This window comes from Schistocerca cancellata, chromosome 2 (genome assembly GCF_023864275.1).
Source record: "Schistocerca cancellata isolate TAMUIC-IGC-003103 chromosome 2, iqSchCanc2.1, whole genome shotgun sequence".
NCBI classification, from domain to species: domain Eukaryota; kingdom Metazoa; phylum Arthropoda; class Insecta; order Orthoptera; family Acrididae; genus Schistocerca; species Schistocerca cancellata.
In genome coordinates, this window is record NC_064627.1 from 692,139,477 (window position 1) to 692,163,312 (window position 23,836).

The window sequence follows — 23,836 nt, forward strand, 5'->3', positions numbered from 1 at the left end:
AGATAAGCTGATTATTACAAATTTCCTTCAGTTGCACTCATCTTCTCTCTGGATTGCAAATGCAGTTAATTTCATTCAGTGTTGGAAAATAAAGGATGCAATGTAATTTGTATATGAGAATGTGGGAGGCATATCTTCGGAATGTGCTCTCTGAGATGTCCAACGAGCATAGAAGGATCCACTTCTTGTCTTGGAACTGCTTCTATGAAATCATAGGGTAGTCTCAGAATTTCCGTGTATACTAGCTAAGCCAAGAAACCACTCAGGTCGGGTCTGTATGTGTTTCGGAGTCCAAGTAGGATGATTGTGAAAGCCTCAGTCGACCCAGTTGCATGGAATATCAGGGCTGCTTTTAGGGTGCGATGCCATCGTTCCACCATTCCATTGCTTGCCGGGTGGTAGCTGGTTGTCAGAAGATGGTTCATGCTGCAAAGTGCCGATAGTTTTGCAAACAATTTGAACTCAAATTGTCTGTTTCTGTTGGCAGTGATTTGGAGCGGGCAGCCAAACCGCGATATCCAATGTGACATAAAAGCATGTGCCAAGGTTTTGACTGAGATATTGTCTGTTGGTACTGCTTCCAGCCAACGAGTGAATCTGTCAGTGATGGTGAGCAGGTAGTGTTGGCCATTTGAAAGTGGCAGCATCCAATGACGTTAATGTGAACATGTGTGAATTGCACTGTGATGTCAGGTAAATTACCTACTGGCGCATGTACGTTTCTGCTGACATTACTGGGTTGCCACTGGAGACAACACTTCGTCCACTCCCTACAATCCTCCTGACCACACAAAGCAATCTAGAACCAGACGGAGCATAGATCTTGTACGCGGGGGGCTCCAGCTGTGTAGGGATTTGAATGCTTGCTGTTGGAAGTTTGGAGGCAGGTATGGACATGTCTTGGCTGTGGACACATCGCAATGCAGTTGCACACTAACACCAGAACTGTCTAAGAGCTGTAGTTGCAATGAAGTCCGAGCATCTTGTAACAGGTCTTGCAGCTCTTGGTCTGACGTCTGTGCTTTTGCGAGTGCCGTGTAGTTCAGTGTAAAGATGCTGCCGACGCAAGTGAGACAGTCCGCGACAATGTTGTCAATCCCAGAAATGTGTTGAACGTCCGTGATGATTTGGGTGACTTATAGCAGTTGATTGTGTTGCCTAGGTGACCAGTTCATATTATTTTGCCGGAAGGCGAATGTCAACTGCTTGTGGTCTGTAAATTTTGTGAAGGTGTGAGCCTCAACATGAGGACAAAAGTGTTTGAAAGCCTCATACATTGCCAGCAGTTTGCGATCATATGCAGTCCATTTCTTTTGCGAGGTGGTCAGTTTTTTAGAGAAGAAAGCTAGCAGCTGCCAGGCCTCATCAATGTGTTGTTGAAGCACGCCGCCTATTGCTGTCTGGCTTGCATCTACAACCACAGCCAACGGTGCACTCAGCTCGGGATGCGCCAACGATGCCGCGTGCACTGTTGCTTGTTTTGTTTTCTCAAATGCCACTATCATGTCATCCATCCAGGTAATTGTCAAATTGCCTTTAGCGTTCAGGCCCAGCTGCTCTTGAACTTCAGCTGCATGTGGCAGATGCTGCCGATAATAGTTCGGCATGCGTAGGTAGCATCTTAATTCCTTGCATGTGGCCATCTGGGGCAACTGGCGGATAGCCTCTATTTTGTCCGGCAATGGTAATGAGCCTGAAGGAGTAATGCGGTGGCCTAGGAAATTGCGAGTGTCTGAAGATATGCTTTGCCACTCTCAGCACAATTGCGTACTCAATTAGTCGTTCAAAAACCTCGGTGAGATGCTGGCAATGTTCTTCTGGTGAGGTTGAGAAGACCAAAACATTGTACAGGTAAGTAAAACAGAATGACAGGCCTTGCAACACTGAATTGATGAACCTTTGCCATGTTTGCGCTGCATTCCGGAGACCAAAAGTCATAAATTTACTTTCAAATAAGCCAAACGGCATAATAATGGCTGTATTCAATATATCTGTACTCGCGCACTGCGCAGCTGATACCATAATAGATACGGGTGACATGACATCCAACACCTTGTCGGCCAATTCTGCCACGGCATTTAATGACATCTGTGACTGCTTAGCGGTAATCACCGTGATAGATACGGGTAAGCAACTGCTAGAGATTGTACGCAGCAGATGATCGGGTACAGTACCAGTGTTAATTTTGCTTCTCAGATGCAGCAGATACTGTGACTGTCTTCAGTCTCCAATATCTTCTTCAGTTAGTACCTGACAGATACGCTCTTCTTGTGTTGCAGATATGTTGTGGATCAGTTCCGTCTTCAAGTGTTCGTATGAATTCCCTACATGTGATGCAATGACAATATCTTGCACATCTGCCGCATATTGCTACTCCAATTGGCTCACCACCAATGCAAATTTAGATGCGTCTGTGGTAACGTCTGAATAAAAAAAATTTGCTTCTACCTGAGCAAACCACAGCACCGGGTTTTGTGGCTAGAATGGTGGTAGCCTCTCGGCTAGTCTAGATACTGCCGAGTTAGCAGCCGCTTGATTCTCATCCATTCTTTATTGGTGTTATGCACGTGGAGGCAGAGCAGATCACGTCGGGGTCACCACTTAAGCCACAGTGTAAATTAATTAGGTCCTGTGACTCAGCCATGCCAACTACAGAAATGATGCATACATCAGAGTATGTTAAACTAAACGATGGAACTTTATTTTTGTGTGCGGCACGAAAATACGGAGCTCATGATTCTAGTTATGTGTAATAGTATAGTCGAGGCCAGTGAGCTACTTGTTGCTAGCGTTACTAAACATGCATGAAAGGAACACACACTAGAGAAAGAAAGATAAAAAATTAATAATTAACATACAAAAGGTAGCAAACACAAGGGATAAATGATCTGCACTTCACGCAAATAAACCCAGTGTTTTTGGCGGCAGACACAGAACTAGCGATGCATGTGCGAAAATTTTACACTAGTGCACTCACACACACACAGTGCACGCGCATACACGCACGTTCATTCACAGTGATTTATGCTTTGTTTGTAGTTTAGTTACTTAAAAATAGGTAGTGATAATAGAGGTAAGGAAAGTATTTTCATACTATTTCTACATTTCACTAGATATTTAGAGGCAATGATTATTAAAAGAAAACCACATAAAGTTTCTGTGGGTAACATACAGTAATTTTTTTCTCCCCTGGTATTGCAACTGGAATGTTGAAATTTCACAACAATGTAGTTTGAAGTTTGCAGTACAGAGGGTATTTTGTTTTCATGTGCAGCTGTAGTGATAGAAGCATAAATTATGAAAGAAACATGGCACAATGTTACTGTCGTCAGCTTGTGAAGAGCAGTGTAGTTTAAAGTCCAATATTTGTGGACCACAGGGCACAAACTGAGTAAAATTCACAGGGACCTGTGGTGTGTATGGGGATGACTCTGTGGACTCTAGCAATGTCTCCAGGTGGCGTGTATTCTTCTAAGAGGACCATGTGAACCTTAGTGATTTGCCACACTCCAGGCAACCAGTAACAGTTGCAACCCCACAGAATTTCTGAGAGATTGAGGCAGCAATTTTGAATGAACGGCATGTGGAACTGCGAACCTTATTGCAGCAGTTCACCATTTCCTGTGGTATGATGTATGATATTGTTCATGACACATTGAAATTTCGTAAAGCTAGTACTCACTGGGTGCCTAAGAACCTGACAGACAACAAGGTCCAGTAAATGACAAGCTTGTTTCACTACTTAACAAGTTATGCCAGAAGGGCACGATTTCTGAAAGGAATCGTCACTTGTGATGAGTCTTGGGTGTACCACTATATGCCTGAAACCAAGTAGGTCTCTATGGAATGGAAACATGTTTGTTCCCCAATATGGGAAAAAAAAATATTGACTCAGTTCATTAGGAAAGTGCTTGTGACTGTTCTGGGATATGCATGGCGTGTTGTTCATGGACTTTACTGGACACATGACCAATCTGAATGCTGCAGCAGTCAACAGGACTGATAGAAACAGTGTAAGGATGTATATAGCAAGCCCTGTAAGGATTATTTATCTTCATATATCTGTTGATAAGATTTTTGTAATGTCAGAAAAAGAGCATGGAAGGTTGCAATTACCAGTGTAGGATCTGTATATGTTGTGTGAAATACATTTACTGTTTAGCTGTCTGCTGAGATTTCTAGTGGCAAAATAATGTGATCTTAAGGAGATTAAATAGAACATTGAAGATCATAACCCTTAACAAAACATTCTATATGCATCATTCCCAAGCAAAGTTGAGAACAAGAACTTTTTTATGGCACTAATGTCCATTGTGAAAGTAAAGTGGCTGGCCACATGTACTCCATGATTGCAATCATAAGAAAATTACACGAATTAGTTGACAAGCCTCACTTTAATTCAAAATAACTACTTAATTCAATAACTTAACAGATATATATCTGACAGAATACTTTATTAACTTTTGTGGGATGTAAAGCAGAAGAATGGCAAGAATGTGTGTGTTAATGCTGTTGTGCAGGAACCACATTAAACCTAAGAATGAGTAATCAGTTATTGAACTAAAATAGATTGAAATCTGCAGTTGCAGTCTGTTTGAAATAATACCTCCTGTATGTCAGCTAAGCACAGTGTCCATAAATGATTATTCTGTTCCAGTATGATGGTTTAAATTCCATCTAATCTTTGACTCTGGTTGATTTCTTTTGTTAAAGATAATCTTTCTCAGACGTACCCATTGTAAATTTTTCTTTCTTCCCAGTGACTGCATGTTTTCCTCACTACTACTGTGGTATCTTACCCAGGTTTAATACTTAGATCTTGCAGCTCTTGTTCCTGAACCTCCTTCAAACGCTAGTTAAATCAATGAGCATTACAAATAATGAACTTGTCCTCATCTTTCTCGAACAAATAGGCCGTTTGTGGGACATGGTGAAATGATCTGGTCTTTTGAAAAAGTCATTGTTTTCAAATCCTAGGTACTGACGAACAGTATGTCTGAATTCCCTTCACAGTTTTGATCTAGTTCTATATCTAACGAATAGTGGCCTTATGTGGGTTTCAAAATCATGGTTCGTTGCGTTGGCTGGATGCAAGAGTATTTCAGTCCATTTGTCATTTACATTATGAATTTCCTATAAATATTCTGTGCCTGTGGTATTATATTGTTTGACGTGAGACAATATGGTACTTCCTCATCTGTTTACTATAAATTCCAGTTTGTTATTTTCAATAAGACCATGGCATCTAACAGTTATGGAAGGTGTGCTAAATATAATCATCCTCAGTAGTTGTAATTGTAGGCTACTCATTGTTTCCATTTTTCAATGCGCAAAACACACTTCTGTTTCCTTTTGCCTCTAAATATTGCCCTCCTGCTGTAGCTTGAGACATTCACTATTTATTCTGAAATTAATGTTAATACAACTTGGAGAGACTTGAGATATTATTATTAGTATTATTATTATTGCTATTCTTTAGACATTATCCCATTTTTCTGCTCCATTACATTATAGTGTGGCATTTAAAGCCCATTACTATTTTGTAACTTATTACGCTATTATTACAGTATACATAAGAAAGTATTTTGTTAAATACTTGCAAAATTTCTGACACATACACAATTGTATCGTCTTGTCTATATAGGAGCTTTACTGGTTTGTGGGTGGTTCTACACTGTACAGCTAAAAAGATAACTTCCACAATGTATACACTGAAGCGCCAAAGAAACTGGTATAGGCATGCATATTCAAATACAGAGATATGTAAATAGGCAGAATACAGTGCTGTGGTTGGCAAAGCCTATACAAGACAACAAGTGTCTGGCACAGTTGTTAGATTGGTTACTGCTGCTACAGTGTCAGGTTATTGAGATTTAAATGAGTTTGAAAGTGGTGTTATAGTCTGTGCAGGAGTGATGGCACACGGCATCTCTGAGGTAGTGATGAAGTGGGGATTTTCCCATACGACCATTTCACAAGTGTGCTGTGGATATAAAGAATCCTGTAAAACATCAAATCTCTGACATCACTGTGGCTAGAAAAAGATCGTGCAAAAACAGAACCAACAATGACTGAAGAGATTGTTCATCATGACAGAAGTGCAAGCCTTCCGCAAATTGCTGCAGGTTTCAGTGCTGGCCATCAACAAGCATCAGCATGTGAACCGTTCAACAAAACATCATCAAAATGGGCTTTCAGAGCCGAAGGCCCATTCATGTACCCTTGATGATTAGACGACACAAATCATTACGCCTCTCCTGGGCCCGTCAACCCTGACATTGGAATGTTGATGACTGGAAATAAATTGCCTAATTGGACGAGTCTCATTTCAAATTGTATCAAGTGGATGGACATGTATGGGTATGGAGGCAGCCTCATGAATCCATGGATGCTGCATGTCAGCAGGGGACTGTTCAAGCTGGTGCAGGCTCTGTAATGTTGTGGGGTGGGTGCAGTTGGAGTGATATGGGACCCCTCATACATCTAGATACGACTCTGATAGGTGACGTGTGTAAGCATCCTGTCTGGTGATCTGCATCCATTCATGCCAATTGTGCATTCCAACAGACATGGGCAATTCCAGCAGGAAAATGCGACACTCCAAACATTCAGAATTGCTACAGAGTGGCTCCAAGAACACTCTTGTGAGTTTAAGCACTTTCGTTGGCCACCAAACTCCCCAGACATGACCATTATGAAGCATATCTGGGATGCCTTGCAACATGCTGTTCAGAAGAGATCTCCATCCCCTTGTACTCTTACAGATTTACAGACAGCCCTGCAGGATTCATGGTGTCAGTTCCCTCCAGCACTACTTTCAGATATTAGTTGAGCCCAGGCATGTCGTGTTGTGGCAATTCTACGTGCTCGTGGTGTCCTACACGATATTAGGCAGGCAGGTGTACCAGTTTCTTTGGTTCTTCAGTGTAATATGGCATACATGAAAAATCTCAGAAAACTGAAATTCTTTGACGGAAAGTGTATTGTTGTAACAAGTATTTTAATAAGTCATGACAGTGTAACATGTCTTCTGCAGTGTGAAATACAACAGGTAAGGAAAATTTGCACAATGTTCAAACAAAAACGTTCTTCTTGACTCAGATCAACATGAATTTCAGAATAAATAATGTACACAATGATAAAGCCAAAGCATTTAGCAAAAAATATTTCAGTAAAAAGATAAAAAAACTTTGTTTTTGGTAACATATGAGACCCACTCAAAAATTATGTGACAAGTATTTGCTAATCAAACATTTGTCAAATTGTAATTTGTTTCTTAATTCATAATTTGGTTTCTAAGTGACTGCTTATTCAGTTTAATGTATTGAGTTTATGAAACAATGATTCAAAATAATTAGTACAGAGTCTCATTGTGCTTAAGTAACCTAACACTCTTCCTATTTACTAATCATTGTATTTTGAAGTACAATACCCACATTATAATTCTCTCCATTGTCTTTGCAATTATCTTTGCATTACTTTTACCTTCCATATACTTACTTGTGTGTTGCAGGACCAACTGCAGTGCCAGCAGTTTCAGGAGAACATTCCATAAATGGTGATGGCCAAGTCCACAGCCCTGCAAGTGGTAACAGCAGGACACACGATGTTGTTGTGTGAGAATTGTTGTTCAGTAAGGGTTGATGCGTATGTAACAACGGCACTTCCCAAGTGCATTGTAGCAGGTGCTTAGCAGAGCTGCATGCTCCTAGAAATATTCTTGTATTGTTCTCTCAGATTCTGTATTATCAACATATTTCTTCCCTGTACCACTTCTCCTACCCCTGTGATGTTACAAAGATTTCAAGCTTTTGTAGGTTCTGCGTGAAATTAAAAGTTCACACACAAACTACTTCCACTTTTGTGGTCTTTGCAGGGTCTGCTGTTCCTTGTGAGCATGAATATTTTCTATCAAGGAGCTGTTGCGTTCTCATAGATCACATGAATGATATATTATTACGTTGATAAGCTGCTGAAAATGTGTTTAAAATGTGGCTCATGTTGGGGAGAAAAACTTAGTGTTTCACACTATGGTTAAAAAAATCACTTTACAGCCACAATCACTGTTGTGGGCTACAAACAAAGTATTTTATATTACATCCATAACTAATTTATAGCTTTTGTAGTAGTGTCTCAACCTTGACAAGCAAGGTGTTATTTGTTCGGAGTATTTCTTGGGAATAATGCATTTTCATCTAGGGGTAAAGTGAAAAATGTACATATTAATGTGTTAATTTACTTATTTCTTTGGTCATATAAAACTTACGTGATGATGTTTGGTAGTGATCTGACAATGCCTCATGGAAGCAAGATAATTTTTAAATGTAAAAATGTATTTAACTTAATATATGGCCTATAATTAGTATAAAAAAGCTAAATATTCTAAGTATATTATCAGTAGGTGGGAAGGCAAAAATGAATGTGTGCTTGAAGCTGCTTTTATTGTTCTCACTATTGAAAGAGAATTTTTTTTTAAATTTTAGATGCGCACTCATAACATTTTCCTTAATATTACCATTTATGCAGCCATCAGTTTCTGTGGTCCATTAGAAGCATTATCATCAAACTTTTTTTCAAAGCATTGTTATTGTTAATTGATGGATGTAGCATAGTGACAACATTTGCACTTGTAATTAAGTAACTGCGTAGTACTGGTTCACTTTCAGCACCAGATTTTATTTCGTATTATGAGTCCATCGCTCCTCTCACAGTGGAGTCCATGCTACAAATATACTTTTGTTACTAAGTAACTAAATTATGAATGATTTGGCAGTGATAGCTATGATCACACTTTTAAGGGTTTTTCCCCTCCCTTAATGCCCTCTGATGAGAGGAGGACTTAAATTTTAAAAGCTGTATTTTAATTAGCTGTGAACAATTTGTAGATGATGTAATTTAGGTTCAGTTCTTCCATCTTCAAGATGTGTTGCATTTTCAGCTAAAAATATCAGTTAACTGAGATAGTGGATCATTTCTGAGTTATGAAAAAAATGATTGAATATTCATCGCTTTATTGAAACTGTATATCGTGTGTAAAGAGCCCGTGTAACCACTGGTGTTTATTTTACACATGGTGCTACTACATTTGTCTGTCTTTGTATAACCCATGTTACATCTATACGTGTGTGTGTGTGTGTGTGTGTGTGTGTGTGTGTGTGTGTGTGAGAGAGAGAGAGAGAGAGAGAGAGAGAGAGAGAGAGAGAGAGAGTGAGAGTGAGTCATCATTCGTACCTTTTTATAATTGTAAACCATAAATTGTGGGAACTGCTTTTAATGGTGTCTGTAGTTTCCTTGCAAACTGAGCTGTGTAATCACCTAATTGCAGCTATGGTCAGTATACAAAATATATGCAGGATTATGTACCTTTAAGGAATTCATTTTTAAAATGAGCAGTAAAACTTCAGTACACTAAATCTGAATGAGACTGTGATATTATTGTTGCCATAACATATAAGAAATATGTAAAGTGTTGTTATTTATTGTAAAAAGATTTTATAGTTCTGCAAAATAAAATATTTTTGTTTCACCAACATTTTTGCAATCTGCATTGCATTTTTTCTGATTTAATTCATCAGGTTTGATGGGACAGTATGAGCCTAAACTATGTGACTGTGGATTGAGTCACTATATAGTTCACAGGAAGGTGACAGAAAAATTTAAAACCACAAGTGAAGATTATAAAAATTAATAGTCCACTAAGAAAATTTACAATAAAACTCTAAACTACTACAAGGAATTCCTGTATCAGGTGTATACTCCCTGGTACAACTGGGGAAAAACCCCGGAATTTTTAAGAATTCTGGGAATTTTTCATTGTTTCAGTTTTCAGTTTTTTTTAAGACCAGTAAGAACTGACACTCTAACATAGAATATTACTGTGGTACTTAAATCGGACAAAGGTAATGCTACTGTTTTAATGCTACAGGAGGACTACATTAATAAGATTAATGTTTTCTTAAGCAACTCAACAGATCTCAAAATAGGTAAGGATCCCACTACCCGAGTGGTGAGGTAAACAGCAGAACTTCTGACTCACAGTTCCTTACCAAAGGAGGTAATTAAGAAACTAAAACCAAGTAGTTTAGTTCCACCTAGGCTATACGGATTGCCGAAGATCCACAAGGATAATGTGCCACTATGTCCAATTGTGAGTAATACTGGAGCAGCCACTTACGACTTAGCAAAGTATTTGGTGTCTTTGCTCAAACCAATGGTAGGAAAGTATCCACATCACATAAAGAATTCTAGTGATTTTATCAGCAGACTTAAGTTATTGTAGCTGCAAAGTTATGACTTTGTTGGTCAGTTTTGACGTAGTTTTACTTTTTACAAATGTACCTCTTGGGGACTCACTACACCTTATTGGCAATAGTTTTGGAGCTGACTTTACAGCTCTGTTAGAGCACACACTCTCCTCTATATTTTTTATTTAACAAAGAGTTTCATGAGCAATCAGACGGTGTCGCCATGGGGAGTCCTTTTGTCTCTCCTGGTGGCCAATATTTTTATGGAAGATTTTGAGGAGCGAGCATTCACCTCAGCCACTTTTAAACCAACAATATTTTGGCAATATGTTGTCGATACTTTTATAGTTTGTCATCATGGTTTGGATCGTCTGTGAGAGTCCCTACAACGTCCATACACAAAAACATAAAATTTACTATTGAGTTGGAGGAGGGGGGTTGCCTGCCATTCTTAGACATATTGGTGTGACGTAAGAGTGATGGCACACTTGGTCATTCGGTATATAGAAAGCCCACTCTCATAGACTTTTACTTGTAAGCCGCTAGTTGCCACCATCCGGCACAAACGATGGGTCTTTTGAAGACATTGATTCAGCAAGCCCACTTCATTTCTGACACCGATAGTTTGCAAATGGAACTGGAGCACCTCCAGACTGTATTTCTGAAGAATGGGTATTTGTCCCAGCAAGTGGAGAGAGTACTGCAGAACTGTAAATGACAGAGCAAAGAGGAGGAAGAGGCCTTTGAAATGACTGCCTATTTACCATATATTGGTAATATTTCAGCGCAAAGAGGCAGAATACTAAGAAAATATAAAGTGAAAGCAATCTTTTGCCCTCCTGCAAAAATTTCGTTGCTGTTGGGATCTGTCAAATACGACCTAGAGCTGCGCAAGGCAGTTGTTTACAGGATTCCATGTGAGTGCGGCAAATCTTATGTAGGGCAAACGATGCATACTGTGCAGGATCACATTGTAGAACATCAGCGGCATCCTTGCCTTCTTCAGCCTTATAAGTCTGCCATCACCAAACACTGTATTTCCACAGGTCAAGCCATGAATTACAATGAGAGAAAAATTGTGGCCCATACGTCTAACTTTTGGAGTTCTATTATTAATGAATCCATGGAAATACAGCTGTCTGACAATGAGTCTCTTATTAATTGTTACAGCGGTTACCAGTTGAATTCGGCACAGAATCCAGTCATCAAAAAACTTTGTGTCCTCCGTAGCCAGCATAGTTCTGTGATGGAACCGCGGGAAGGCAGTTGAATTGATATCGATGCAGCGAGTAGTGCACTCTCAACACTAAGTGAATCCACGACGCATGTGCCGCCAGAGGGGCCTTAAATACCAGAGCTCAGGTAGTTTTCACCAGTATCATCTGAAGATGGCCAGAAGACTGTGCGCTGAAATATTGTGGAAGGAAGTTGCAAACATCCGACAGTTCACCCGAAATTTCGTGGACCAAGAATATTACTGTACCCCCTACTGCAGGATAATACTGCAGCAGTAAATCATAAACGAGAGAAAAATCAAAATAAAACTTAAGTTGCAAAGGAAATGTGCCATGTACAACAACAAAACACGGTGCACACACAAATATCTGGAAACAGCAAATTATGTCAAAGGCTTTAGGATGAAGATTATGCAATACGTTATAACAACAAACTGCTCCTGATGAGTGTGGCATCACAACTGTTTACATTAGTTTTGTTTGAGCAGTTCCCAGCTGGCTGATGTGCATGCGCAGTTGAGTACCGTATGAGTGGTACCTTCTTCTGCTTCTGGCTGGTTAAGTGTGGCTGTAAGCTATATCAGCTGTAGCAACAGGCCATCATATGCCAACAGGAAAAATTTTTCTGGCGCTCCTTAGCTGCCAGATTGGCGCATAGGCAGAGCAGTCCAAGTTGTACAGGGGAGGGGGTAGTCTCCACGTGATCCGTATTAAAGTTAAGTGATATTGCTGTTTCCTCTTCGTTTGCAGTGTATTGTGTCAATGCACACAAAACGGATTTCTGTGGCTGGTGTCATGTACCTTTTGCATTTCTTGTTTTTATGTTTTCGACTTCTTCAAAGGCAAACAGAAAATTGTGAACCCCCAGGGGGCTGTCTGTCCTTTTGTGGGTACGTGTGTGGCGCACACGGGGCCCCAAGCTATTGCAGTCTCCTTTCCTTTCCAGGCTGCAATACCATCCCTGTTCCTCTCCCTCCCTATCCTTACTCCTTTGTCCCTGCCCCCTTTTTTCCCCTCTTAGTGGCCTGGCTGTCCTCCTGGCTTTGTTTTGGTCTGTGTTATTGTTTAGTTTGCTGTTTCCATCTCCATTTCGGCGTTTTTGGTCCCCTTGGGGTTTGACCTCCATTCCCAAAATTTTCTGTTCAGTGTGAGCCATTTGGGGATGAACTCTGTACCTAGCTTCCATGGTGCAGGTTCCTATCCCCTTTCCTCCCCTTTCCCTTTGCACCCTGGCCCCCCTCCTGCTAGGTCACCAGCATGGTAGCCAGTCCATGTGGTGGGACTGTTAAGTACCCACTTGGCTGAGCCCCCTGAAACCACAGGGATCACACTGCTAGTACATGAGCTGTTAACGCCTCATGTACGCCCAGGAGTCGATGCTCATAACTTTGGGGCACCAGAACTCCCGGCAATGGCCACCGTGCCAGACGGCCCTTGCTGTGGCTTGGTGGCGCCAACAGGGAGAGCCCCTGATTGGAGTGGGTGGTACTAGGGCGGACACCTTGCACATGAAGTGACAAAAGCTTCACCATCCTGGCCATTCTGTGGCTGTTTCTAAGAGTGGTAGCAGACGTGACATTCCTTCTTCTGATCCTTTGGCCTTCCCCTTCCTGGCCACCCCCTGGGAGGAGGGTCAAGCTAACTGGCTTGGGTTGAAACCTTTCCCTCGGTACCTGGTTTGTACCAGGACAGATGGCGGAAGTTTTGCCATGACCAAGCCTTTGTTTTTCGTGGAGACGATTGAAGATAAGTATGGCAAAGTGGAATCGATGAGTAAAATGTGCTCCGGTGCTTTGCTCATAAAGACATCTTCTGCTGCCCAATCTGACGCCCTGCGTGCTTGTGACTGTCTCGGTGATGTCCCAGTGTCTGTCACGCCCCACCAATCTTTGAACTCGGTACAGGGCATTATTTTCCACCGAGATCTTCTTCTCCAAACTGACTAGGAGCTCCGTGCTAACCTCGAGCGGTGAGGGGTTCGTTTTAACCACCGTGTGCAGCGAGGCCCTCCAAACGATCGCACTGCTACGGGTGTCCGCCGCTCGTGGTCTCGTGGTAGCGTTCTCGCTTCCCGAGCACGGGGTCCCGGGTTCGATTCCCGGCGGGGTCAGGGATTTTCACCTGCCTCGAGATGACTGGGTGTTTGTGTTGTCCTCATCATTTCATCATCATCCAGGAAAGTGGCGAAATTGGACTGAGCAATGATTGGGTAATTGTACGGGCGCTGATAACCACGCTGTTGAGCGCCCCACAAACCAAACATCATCATCATCACTGCTACGGGTGCCTTTATCCTGGCCTTCGAGGGGGATGTCCTCCCTGAGAAGGTCAAGGTAATGGTGTATCAGTGTGATTTAAACCTTATATTCCACCACTGATGAGATGCTTTAAATGCTTGCGGTTTGGACACATGTCTTCCCGCTGCACCACTGATCCCCTCTGCAGTGACTGTGGGTGCCCCCTCCATGAGGGGAGTGCCTGTGCTTCCCCACCAGTGTGTGTAAATTGTCATGGACAGCATTCTACATACTCGCCTGTATGACTGGTGTTTGTGAAAGAAAGAAGGATTCAAGAGTACAGAACCTTAGATCGGCTCACGTACACTGAGAGGCTCGTCAAAATTATGACTGGCTCCATCCCGTGTCTATGTATTCTACTTTTGCTTCCATTACATCCATTCCCCCTCCTACCCCCTCCTCTTCCCAGCCCCACCCCATTCGTTCCATGCCTTCAGCCTCCTCCTCTCTCTCCCACTCCCCCTCCCTGTCAGTACCTGTACCCACCCCTTCGGGTGCTGCTCCCCCTCCGCCACCGAAGAAGTGCTCTGCTATTTCAGCAGCCGCCGGTACTGCAGCTCCTCTTCTCAGCACCCCCTTGAAAAGCTATCTACGACTCCACATCAGAAGTGCGATCCACGGCCGGTGGGCGCCAAGATTGCCCGGTGTAATTCCGTGCCTGCCCTTGCTGAAGTCTGCCCTTCTCTTCCTTCCCAAGAGAAGAAGCAGAAATGCAAGAACAAGGGCCAGGCCCCTCCAGTACCCCCTGAGGTGCAGCCTTATCCTCCTCCAGTCAATGAACCAACAGAGTTTGACCCCACCTATATGGATATTACCCCATCCTTATCGGTGAAGGATGGCGACTCGGCGGCATGACCGACTTCGATCCCTTCGCTTCCCCTTTGGACTCTGGCTTGAAAATCCTCCAGTAGAATTGTAACGAGTATTTGCGTCACCTTCCAGAGCTGCAGGCCCTTCTTTCCTTCTACTCCGCCGCTTGTATTGCACTCCAGGAGACCCATTTTGTCAATTCTTACTCACCAGCCCTTCGTGGGATCCACGCTTTCTGTCGGAACCAAATTGGCCCTTTGCGGGCTTCTGGTGGTGTTTACACCTTGGTCCGCAAGGACATTGTTAGTAAATGGGTTCCCCTCCATACCACTCTGAAAGCCATTGCAGTCAGGGTCCATCTGGCCACTCCAGTCACAATCTGTAATCTGTACCTCCCACCTGACAGGCTGCCCAAATCCCATGCCCTCACTACCCTTCTTCAACAACTCCTTTCTCCTTTCCTGCTATTTGGGGACTAATGCCCACAACCCTCTTTGGGTTAGTCATACGACTACTGCCCTGGGCAGGACAGTTGAAGCTATTCTGGCAGGGCTTGAACTCTGTTTACTAAACACAGGTGCTCCCACACACTTTAGTGTGGCGCACCACACTTTCTCTACCATTGACCTCTCCATCTGCAGTCCCGGCCTCCTTCCTTCCATTCAGTGGGGAGTCCATGATGACTTATGTGGCAGTGACCATTATCCGATTGTTTTGACCTTACTTTAGTGTCTCTCACTCCATCACCCTCCCAGGTGGGCCATGTCTGAGGCGATTGGGGTGCCTTCTCCTCTGCTCCCATCCCCCCTGTATTGCCACACGACAGTGTTCATGAATCTACTCAGACTTTGACTGCTGCCATCCTTTCAGCAGCTGTTTCAGCAATCCCTTCTTCCTCAGGTTCCTCACGCCAGAAGATGGTCGCTTGGTGGACTCCAGAAATTGCTGCAGCCATAAAAGACCACTGCCATGCTCTTCAACCCTTCAAGCGGCACCCTTCTACTGCTCTTCTTCTGGTCTTTAAATGACTCCGCACATGGGCCCGCTACCTAATCAAAATTCAGAAACAGATTTGCTGGGAACGATATGTAGCTGCCATTGTAATTCACACCCCCTCTTCACAAGTCTGGATGAAACTCGGGCGAATTTCTGGCTACCGTCCTCCCACTGGGGTTGCAGGAATTTCTGTGCATGGTGTTGTCCTTACCAATGCGGACTTTGTAGCAGAAACTTTCACTCAACACTTTGCTCAAGCTTCAGCATGAGCTCAGTATCCACTCAAATTCCTTCTCCTGAAAGAGCGCTCAGAACGACTGCCTTTGTCTTTTGTTTCTCGCTGCTCGGCGCCGTATAATGCTCCATTCAGCAAGTGGGAATTTGCCAGCACCCTCGCCCTTTGTCCTGACACGGCTCCATGACCGGATCAGATACGTAACCAAATGCTCCAACACTTATCGGCGGCTGGCCACCATCGTATACTGACCCTCTTCAACCATCTGTGGAATTAGGGAGTCTTTCCTACCCAGTGGCAGCATTGTTGTTCCAGTGTTGAAGCCAAGTAAGCCACCTCTTCAGTTGGATAGATACCATCCAATTAGCGTTACTAACACCCTCTGCAAGCTGCTTGAATGCATGGCGAGTCGGCGGCTGTTTTGGATCCTTGAATCCTGCGACCTTTTGTCATCAACTCAAAGTTTTCGCCGTGACCACTCTACGGTGGATAACTTGGTGCACCTGGAGTTTGCTATCCAGTCAGCTTTTGCCCATTGGCAACACCACCTTGCAGTCTTCTTTGATCTGCATAGAGCCTATGACACCACCTGGCGTCACCACATCCTCACCACCCTTCACGAATGGAGCCTTCGTGACGCTCTGGCCATTTTTATCCACAACTTCCTTTCTTGTCGCTCTTTTCGGGTCCAAGGGGGCTGCTCCTACAGCACTCCCCATCGGCAAGAAAATGGGGTTCCACAGTGTTCCGTGCTGAGCTTCCCTCTCTTGCTCATTGCCATTAATGGTCTGGTGACAATTGTTGAGCCGACAGTCTCCCTCTTTGAATGCTGACGATTTTTGTATCTACCTCGCTTCCTCCGTAATGGATGCTGCAGAACGCCACCTACAGGGGGCAATCTGCCGGGTGCACTCATGGCTTTCAGTTTTCGGCGGCCAAGACGTGTCATGCATTTCTGCCATTGCCGTACAGTCCATCCCCATGCGGAACTTTTCCTCGCTGGCCAGCCCCTCGAGGTATTGGACACCCATTGCTTCCTGCGTCGTCTTTGATGCCCAGTTGACATGGCTCCCACATCTTCGCTAGCTGAAGAGGATGTGCTGGCCCCATTTCAATGTTCTTAGGTTTCTGTGCAATACCCCCTAGGATGCAGACTGCTCTGCTCTCCTGCGATTGTATCAAGTGTTGGACCAGTCTCGTTTAGACTATGTAATTCCTGTCTATGGTTCTGTGTCACCTTCAACGCTGCAGATCCTAGACCCCGACTTGTGACTGGTGCCTTCTGGACTAGCCCCTTACTTAGCCTTCTCGCAGAGGCAAGGATTCCACCACTGCATGATTTGCGCCAACAACAGCTGATATCTTACGCGCTCCACATTCGCTGCACCCCAAAGCACCCTAATTATGGTCTCCTTTATCCAGACACGGAGATAACCCTGCCGCAGCGGCGGCCATGAGGTGGGCTCACCATGGCTGTCCGCATTCAGTTGCTCTTTTCTGAACTCCAGCAATTCCCTTTACCCCCTTTCTTCTCTGCTCACGCATGTACCCCTCCTTGGTGCATCTCTCGGCCACAGCTCTGTCTTCATCTCTCAGTTGATTCAAAGGATTCTGTCCCTCCGATGGCTCTTTGCCACCAATTCTACTGTCTCCTCAGTTCATTCCAGGGTTCATAAGTGATTTATACTGATGGCTCCATGGTAACACACACAGTGGTTACAGTTACTACGAGCCACACCACAAGTTGGGAAACAGGGCCAAATTTCCAGTAGTTTACTGTCAAGTTGAGATTTTCACAAATGTTTTGTTCGTATCTTACAGAAACTAGCAGTACGGCAATAAACAGCCTTTTAAACACGCTGCTATGGCAATCCAGTAATTTATAGCAATACAACAAATTAAAAAAAAAAATTTTTTAAAAAAACACAAAAGCTAGCAGTACGCAATAAACAGTCTTTTAAAACACGCCGCTAACAGCAATCAAGTAATTTATTGCAACACAACAGCTTAAAAAAAAAATTTAAAAAGCACAGAAGCTATCAGTACGGCAATAAACTACCTTTTAAAACTTGCTGCTAACGGCAATGAAAGTAATTTATAGCAATACAACAATTTTTAAAAATTTAAAGAACATTAGTAAACAGGCTACTAAAGTAAATACAGAACTTTGTTAATAAAGTACAGTGAGATACTGAAGCTACCAACACCGCCATTAAAAAAATTAAACAGGTCTCAGCAAACATACGATTAATGGCAATAAAAGGAATTTACAAACTTGGAGGAATTTTAAAAAATGTAAACAAAAGTGTCCTGGAATATCATTAGAACATAACAGATATGACGGACCCGTGTAAGGCGGCCACAAATCACCCACTCAGGGATGCTCAGGCTAGACAGAATACTGACCAATTTAAATATGACGGTAAATACAATTGCCACTCTCAGGCTGGTCACTGCACCGACTTTTATCCAGCGAAAACTTTTTATAAGATGGCTTAACTTGCTGAAAGAATTAGAGCTAACCTCGTGCAAGGAAACATTACACCACACAGTCCTGAATTGAGCGACCACATGATCAACCAACAAGAAGCATGAATTTACTCATAACCCACGACAGAATAGTGAAACAATTAAACTGCCAAAACTACACCTCCCATCGGACAGTAACGAGAGGAGGAGGAAAGATCACTGTCTTCAATTACACCAGTGCCAGGGTCAGGAAACCCGGTCGCCGGAGGCCACAAGGCAGAAGAGATGCTGGTTACACAAAAGTATTACTTAATGATTAAACCTTCCACGAACTTAACTTGCAATTATGCTTGAACAGGCAGTACTCGACCTCCGATGGCAAGGATCCACACATCCGACCGCGTACGCGTCGCCAGCGTACCCAACACACCACGGTCACGCGACAACACGCTCTGTCACCGGAGTTCACGTCTTCTCTGCAATGTTGATGGGTAGTGACTGCTCCTTCATGTTAGGTGCCTCCTTTTAACCTCCAGTGTTGAAACAGAGGGTTTAAAGAAGCTTGTTATCGTCCCACCAAGACGAAATGAACAGCAACGACTCGTGGGGTGATTCTGTATACAACCAACACGCGGGGAGCTCTTCCGACAACTTGACTCGCTCATTACACACAACCGACATACATCACGTGGTGACTCTGTACAACCGACCACACCACCTTCACGCTGGAGAGCCACACTGCCCTCCCATGTCCACCACACTCTCTGTGCGCAACGCCCCTACTTGCGCGCCAGCACATGAGGTTACAACCGGTCAAAGATCTCACGTTCTCCATAGCAGTTTCCCGGAAGCAAAAAGGCAGATATCGATAGCAGAGGGAAAAGACAACCAAGCAGCCACTTAATGACAGACAACATATCAAACAAACATGTCAGGGGAATAAAAGGAATACCAATGCGATCTAAACACAAGGTTTAGCACGAGTCGATACATGGCTCAACCTCCCCCTCTTAAACTGAAAGCATAGCTTCCCAAACCCTACAAGAGAAATGTTCATCTCAACTTAACCTGACTCAGATGAACTCGATAGTGCTTTCTCACTTGATTGTCCCGAACTAAGAGATTCACTGTACCCAATCGTGTCTCAGTGGTACACGACCCAATAAAACGAGGAGTCAATTTTCCCAGCCTGTTGACTCATGCGTCTCTCCCCAAGTAATTACGAATATAAACTTGATCACCAGGTTTGGCCTGAATCTGACACCGACCCCTGTTATAACGAACGGCTTGTCTGTTATGAGCAGCAAGAATATTACGCCTGGCCCTTCCCCAGTTTTCTTTAATAAGCTGGGGAGTAATAACTGCTGGAATTAGGTCTTGAATCTTCCACAAATTAGTAAGGGGAGAATTAACAGAAAAGGTAAACATCAGAGAAGCAGGAGTTGCCTTGATGGATTCATGACACATGGTGTTAAAGGTGAAACTAATCCACCGGAGGTTTGAATCTCAATTCCTAGGAGAATCCTGATGGTAAATAATAAGAGCGGTTTTCAAACTGCCATTCACTCTTTCCGCAAAAGATCCCTGAGGATAATATGGAGTTGTGGTAATATGCTTTATCCCGTTCTTGAAGGTAAACGTTCTAAACTGAGCCGAACGAAAAGCGGGATGGTTATCACTAACCAATTGTTTAGGCTGTCCGAATACACTGAAGATGAAGATGTTGAGTAAATGAGCAATGGTAGTGACAGCATTTACATTTCGACTCAGTATAAGCCAAATAAACCTAGAAAAGGCATCGATCACTACCAGAATATATTGATTACCCTGCTTAGTCCGGGGTAACAGACCCACATAATCAATGTACAATTTGTCCATAGGGTAAGCCTGACGCTCTGAACTGAGCAACCCTTTCCCCAATGCATTACTAGGCTTAGCAATACAGCATTCCCGATACTGTGCTACCATCTGTCTTATATCTCGCTCCATACGAGGCCAAGTGAGAAAATACTTCACTTTCTGTAATGTCTTATAGGTGCCTAAATGTCCCCTGAGAACAGATTGATGAAAATACTGAAACACCGGTCGTACTAAGGATGCTGGTAAACAATTTCTAAGTTTCTGACAGTCTCCCCCTTTTTTACACAGAACCCCTTTGTTCACAACATAGGGGCCTACCTCCTCGCCTGCTTTCAGCCTCCTCCTAATGTCACCGAGGTTAGGGTCCTGTTCCTGTTGTGTACGTAGATCGACGAAAAGCTGGGAATCTCCCAACACCATACAACTAAAATCCTCTTCCCCGCTCTCCTGATTGTGATCAGTGCTGGGTGAACTATCAAACATCTGACTTAGCACATCAGCCACGACATTGTCAGTTCCCCTGATATGTTTAACAGTAAACTGAAAGGCGGAAATTCGCACAGCCCACCTCGCGATTCTCCCTGTTTTACGTGGGCGAGCCAAAACCCAACTCGGGGCCTGATTATCAGTTTCAGGATCAAAGGGTCGATGCTCCAAATAGAATCGATACTTTTCTAAAGCAAAGAGGACCGCCAACGCCTCGCACTCATACACTGAATACTTGAGTTCAGCATTCGTCAACTGGCGCAACGCATATGCTAGCAGCTGCCTCTGCCCGTCCTCTTCTTGGAGAAGAACCACAGAAACCCCGGAGTTAGAAGCGTCAGTTTGCACAATAAACCTCTTACTAAAATCAGGAATGCCCAGTACCGGAGGATGGGCAATCGCTTCTTTGATCTGGTCGAAGGCCGCCTGCTGTGCGGTTCCCCATTCAAACTTAACTCCCTTCTGACGAAGTTCATTAAGGGGTGCCGCCAATTGAGCAAAGCAGGGGACAAAGCACCTAAAATAATTAGCCATGCCAATAAATTTGGCAATTCCCCTTTTATCTCTAGAGGGCGGTAGTGTTCTTAAGGCCTTTGTACGGTCCTGGTCAATACGTATACTTCGGCCCGATACCAGGTGTCCCCAAAACGAGACCTGCGGATGAGCGAAGGTGACCTTTTCGGGTTTGACTGTCAAACCGGCACTCTGCAGCCTAATGAATACCTGCCGGATATGCTCAAGATGTTCTTCAAATGACTTACTATAGATGACCAAGTCGTCTAAATAGTTATACACACAAACCAACTCCAAACCACCTAATACATTGTCCAACAATCGCGTCAATACAGCTGCCCTGATAGCAAGACCAAAGGGAACCCTATTAAATTCGAACAGATTCCAATCTGTGCAAATGGGGGTAACATGCTTACAGTCCTCCGTTAGAGGAATTTGGTAATATGCCTGATTAAGATCAAGGACCGTGAACCAATTTGCACCCACAAACCAAGTAAACGAATTATGAAGGTCTGGAAGAGGAACTGACTTCAGCACCACCTTGTTACTCAGGCGACGGTAATCAACAACTACTCTGAAGTCCCGCACTTGATCCTTGGGCACGAGGAACATCGGAGACGCGTAGGACGAAGTTGAGGGTCTAATGACTCCCTCTTCGAGCATTTTAGATATTTTAGACCTCAAAACCTTGACCTTAGGTGGTGACAAACGATAAGGAGACTGACTAACAGGAATCGGGTCACTAAGGCAAATCTTATACTGAAGAACTTTGGTAACTCCTAGTCGATCAGAGAGAAGCCGGGGAAAATTAGCTGACGACCTACCAAGATGAGAAGCCTGCTTCACCGAGAGATGCCCCAGATCAAACTTGTCTGCTTCGACCACCAAAGCCTTAGGACCCACACATTGCACCCGCTGCTTACATTCACAAAAACCAAACTTCAGTTCAGAAAGAAAAAGGTATGCCCTGCACAATCCAAAACCAAACGAGTTTTATTAATAAAGTCACACCCAAGAATCAAGTTAGCCAACAATCCTTTCACCAAGGCAAAACATATGGGCCAAGAAAATTGTCCCACGGGCAAACCTCCACGAACCCATCCTTACAGAGGTAACAGCTGCCCATCAGCGAAACCACATCTCTGAACCATGGATGGAATCGATCTAAGGTGAGTAATATGTGCAAACTCCCAAGTACCAATCTAAATTCAACAAGGAAATAGAACTTCTGGAATCCAATATCCCACAGACAGGTTCACCTCCCACACTACAGCAAATACATGGCAACGAGGAGATCAGGGCAGGAATCCCTCGGGCACACCTGGCTCGATAACTCTGAGTTCCTCTTTTACCAACAACCTGGCATCCTCTGTTAGCTCTCGATGTTCGAGGAGCACTACATTCCCTAAAAAAATGCCCTACGCTTCCACATCTGAAACATCGTCGATCCACCTGCTTATTCACATCGCTGGAAATTCCCCGTCTCTCCTTAACCTGTAGATCAGTTTGAGATAACTGCTTCCTACCCTCATCGGGCAGCCGGTTCTCAAGAGACAATGCTAAGATACTACCCACTGCCTAATCCAACTCCTGCCAATTGACAGGACGCTGCCTGAAGACGAAATCAGATTTATCCACCGCTCGCATGCCTCTTAAAACTGTCGAAACCAGTTCTTCCTCCGGATGACGCTAACCTGACTATCAACATACTGTCGCAACCTCTCATCCTTCCGTTGCATACGTCAAATATAATTACAGTCCAGCTGTTGCCAGAGTCCTCTGGTTAATTTTTTATCAATGACCCTCTGCCGTAACTGAGTTAAAGACAAACCTCCTTCCATTGCTTGCAAGATAAATTGCCTTAACTCATCTCCCGCTAACGGATACAAGAGCCCCAAGATCAGCTGATGAGAAACTCTAAATGCTTGTGCATGCTGTTCGAGCTGAACCAACAACCACAAGAAATCATCTACATACAGGTATTCGAGGGTAATTCAAAAAGTAGAGGCACATTTGTGAAAAGCTGTACTTATTATGATGATAGAAAACTGAAACATATTAATACTAAGACTTATTAAAAACTTTCAGTGTTCGGCTCCACAAATTTAAATTATATGTAAAGTTTTACTCCAGTGCGTGGGAAATAAACATCCCAGGTTGGGATGCATAAACTAAAACCAAAGGAGGGGATGGTCTGATGCAGAGGGGGGAAAATCTCCCCCACCCCCCCATCAAATCGCACACTGTTCTGTATACAACCAACACGCGGGGAGCTCTTCCGTCAACTTGACCCGCTCATTACACACAACTGACATACATCACGTGGTGACTCGGTACAACCGACCACACGTCCTTCACGCTGGAGAGCCACACTGCCCTCCCGTGTCCACCACACTCTCTGTGCGCAACGCCCCTACTTGCGCGCCAGCACACGAAGTTACAACCGGTCAAAGATCTCACTTCCTCCATAGCAGTTTCCCGGAAGCAAAAAGGCAGATACCGATAGCAGAGGGAAAAGACAACCAAGCAGCCACTTAATGACAGACAACATATCAAACAAACATGTCAGGGGAATAAAAGGAATACCAATGCGATCCAAACACAAGGTTTAGCACTAGTCGATACACGGCTCACATGGTTTCTAGCCACACTGGTTTTGCTTACACCTATGCATGATGCACAGAACTTCGT

General features: G+C 43.7%; 1 protein-coding gene across 8 annotated transcripts in view; it reads left to right on the top strand.

Moving 5' to 3' along the window:
• LOC126162451 (E3 ubiquitin-protein ligase RNF13) overlaps positions 1-9,214 on the top strand; it is a 152,576-nt gene extending 143,362 nt beyond the window's left edge. For all 8 annotated transcript variants that reach the window (XM_049918973.1, XM_049918970.1, XM_049918969.1 and 5 more), the window contains one exon: positions 7,514-9,214. In XM_049918973.1, the coding sequence (XP_049774930.1) occupies positions 7,514-7,620 (107 nt within the window). In that variant the 3' untranslated portion in view covers positions 7,621-9,214. The remainder of the gene's footprint in view (positions 1-7,513) is intronic.
• The last annotated feature ends 14,622 nt before the right edge of the window (positions 9,215-23,836 follow it).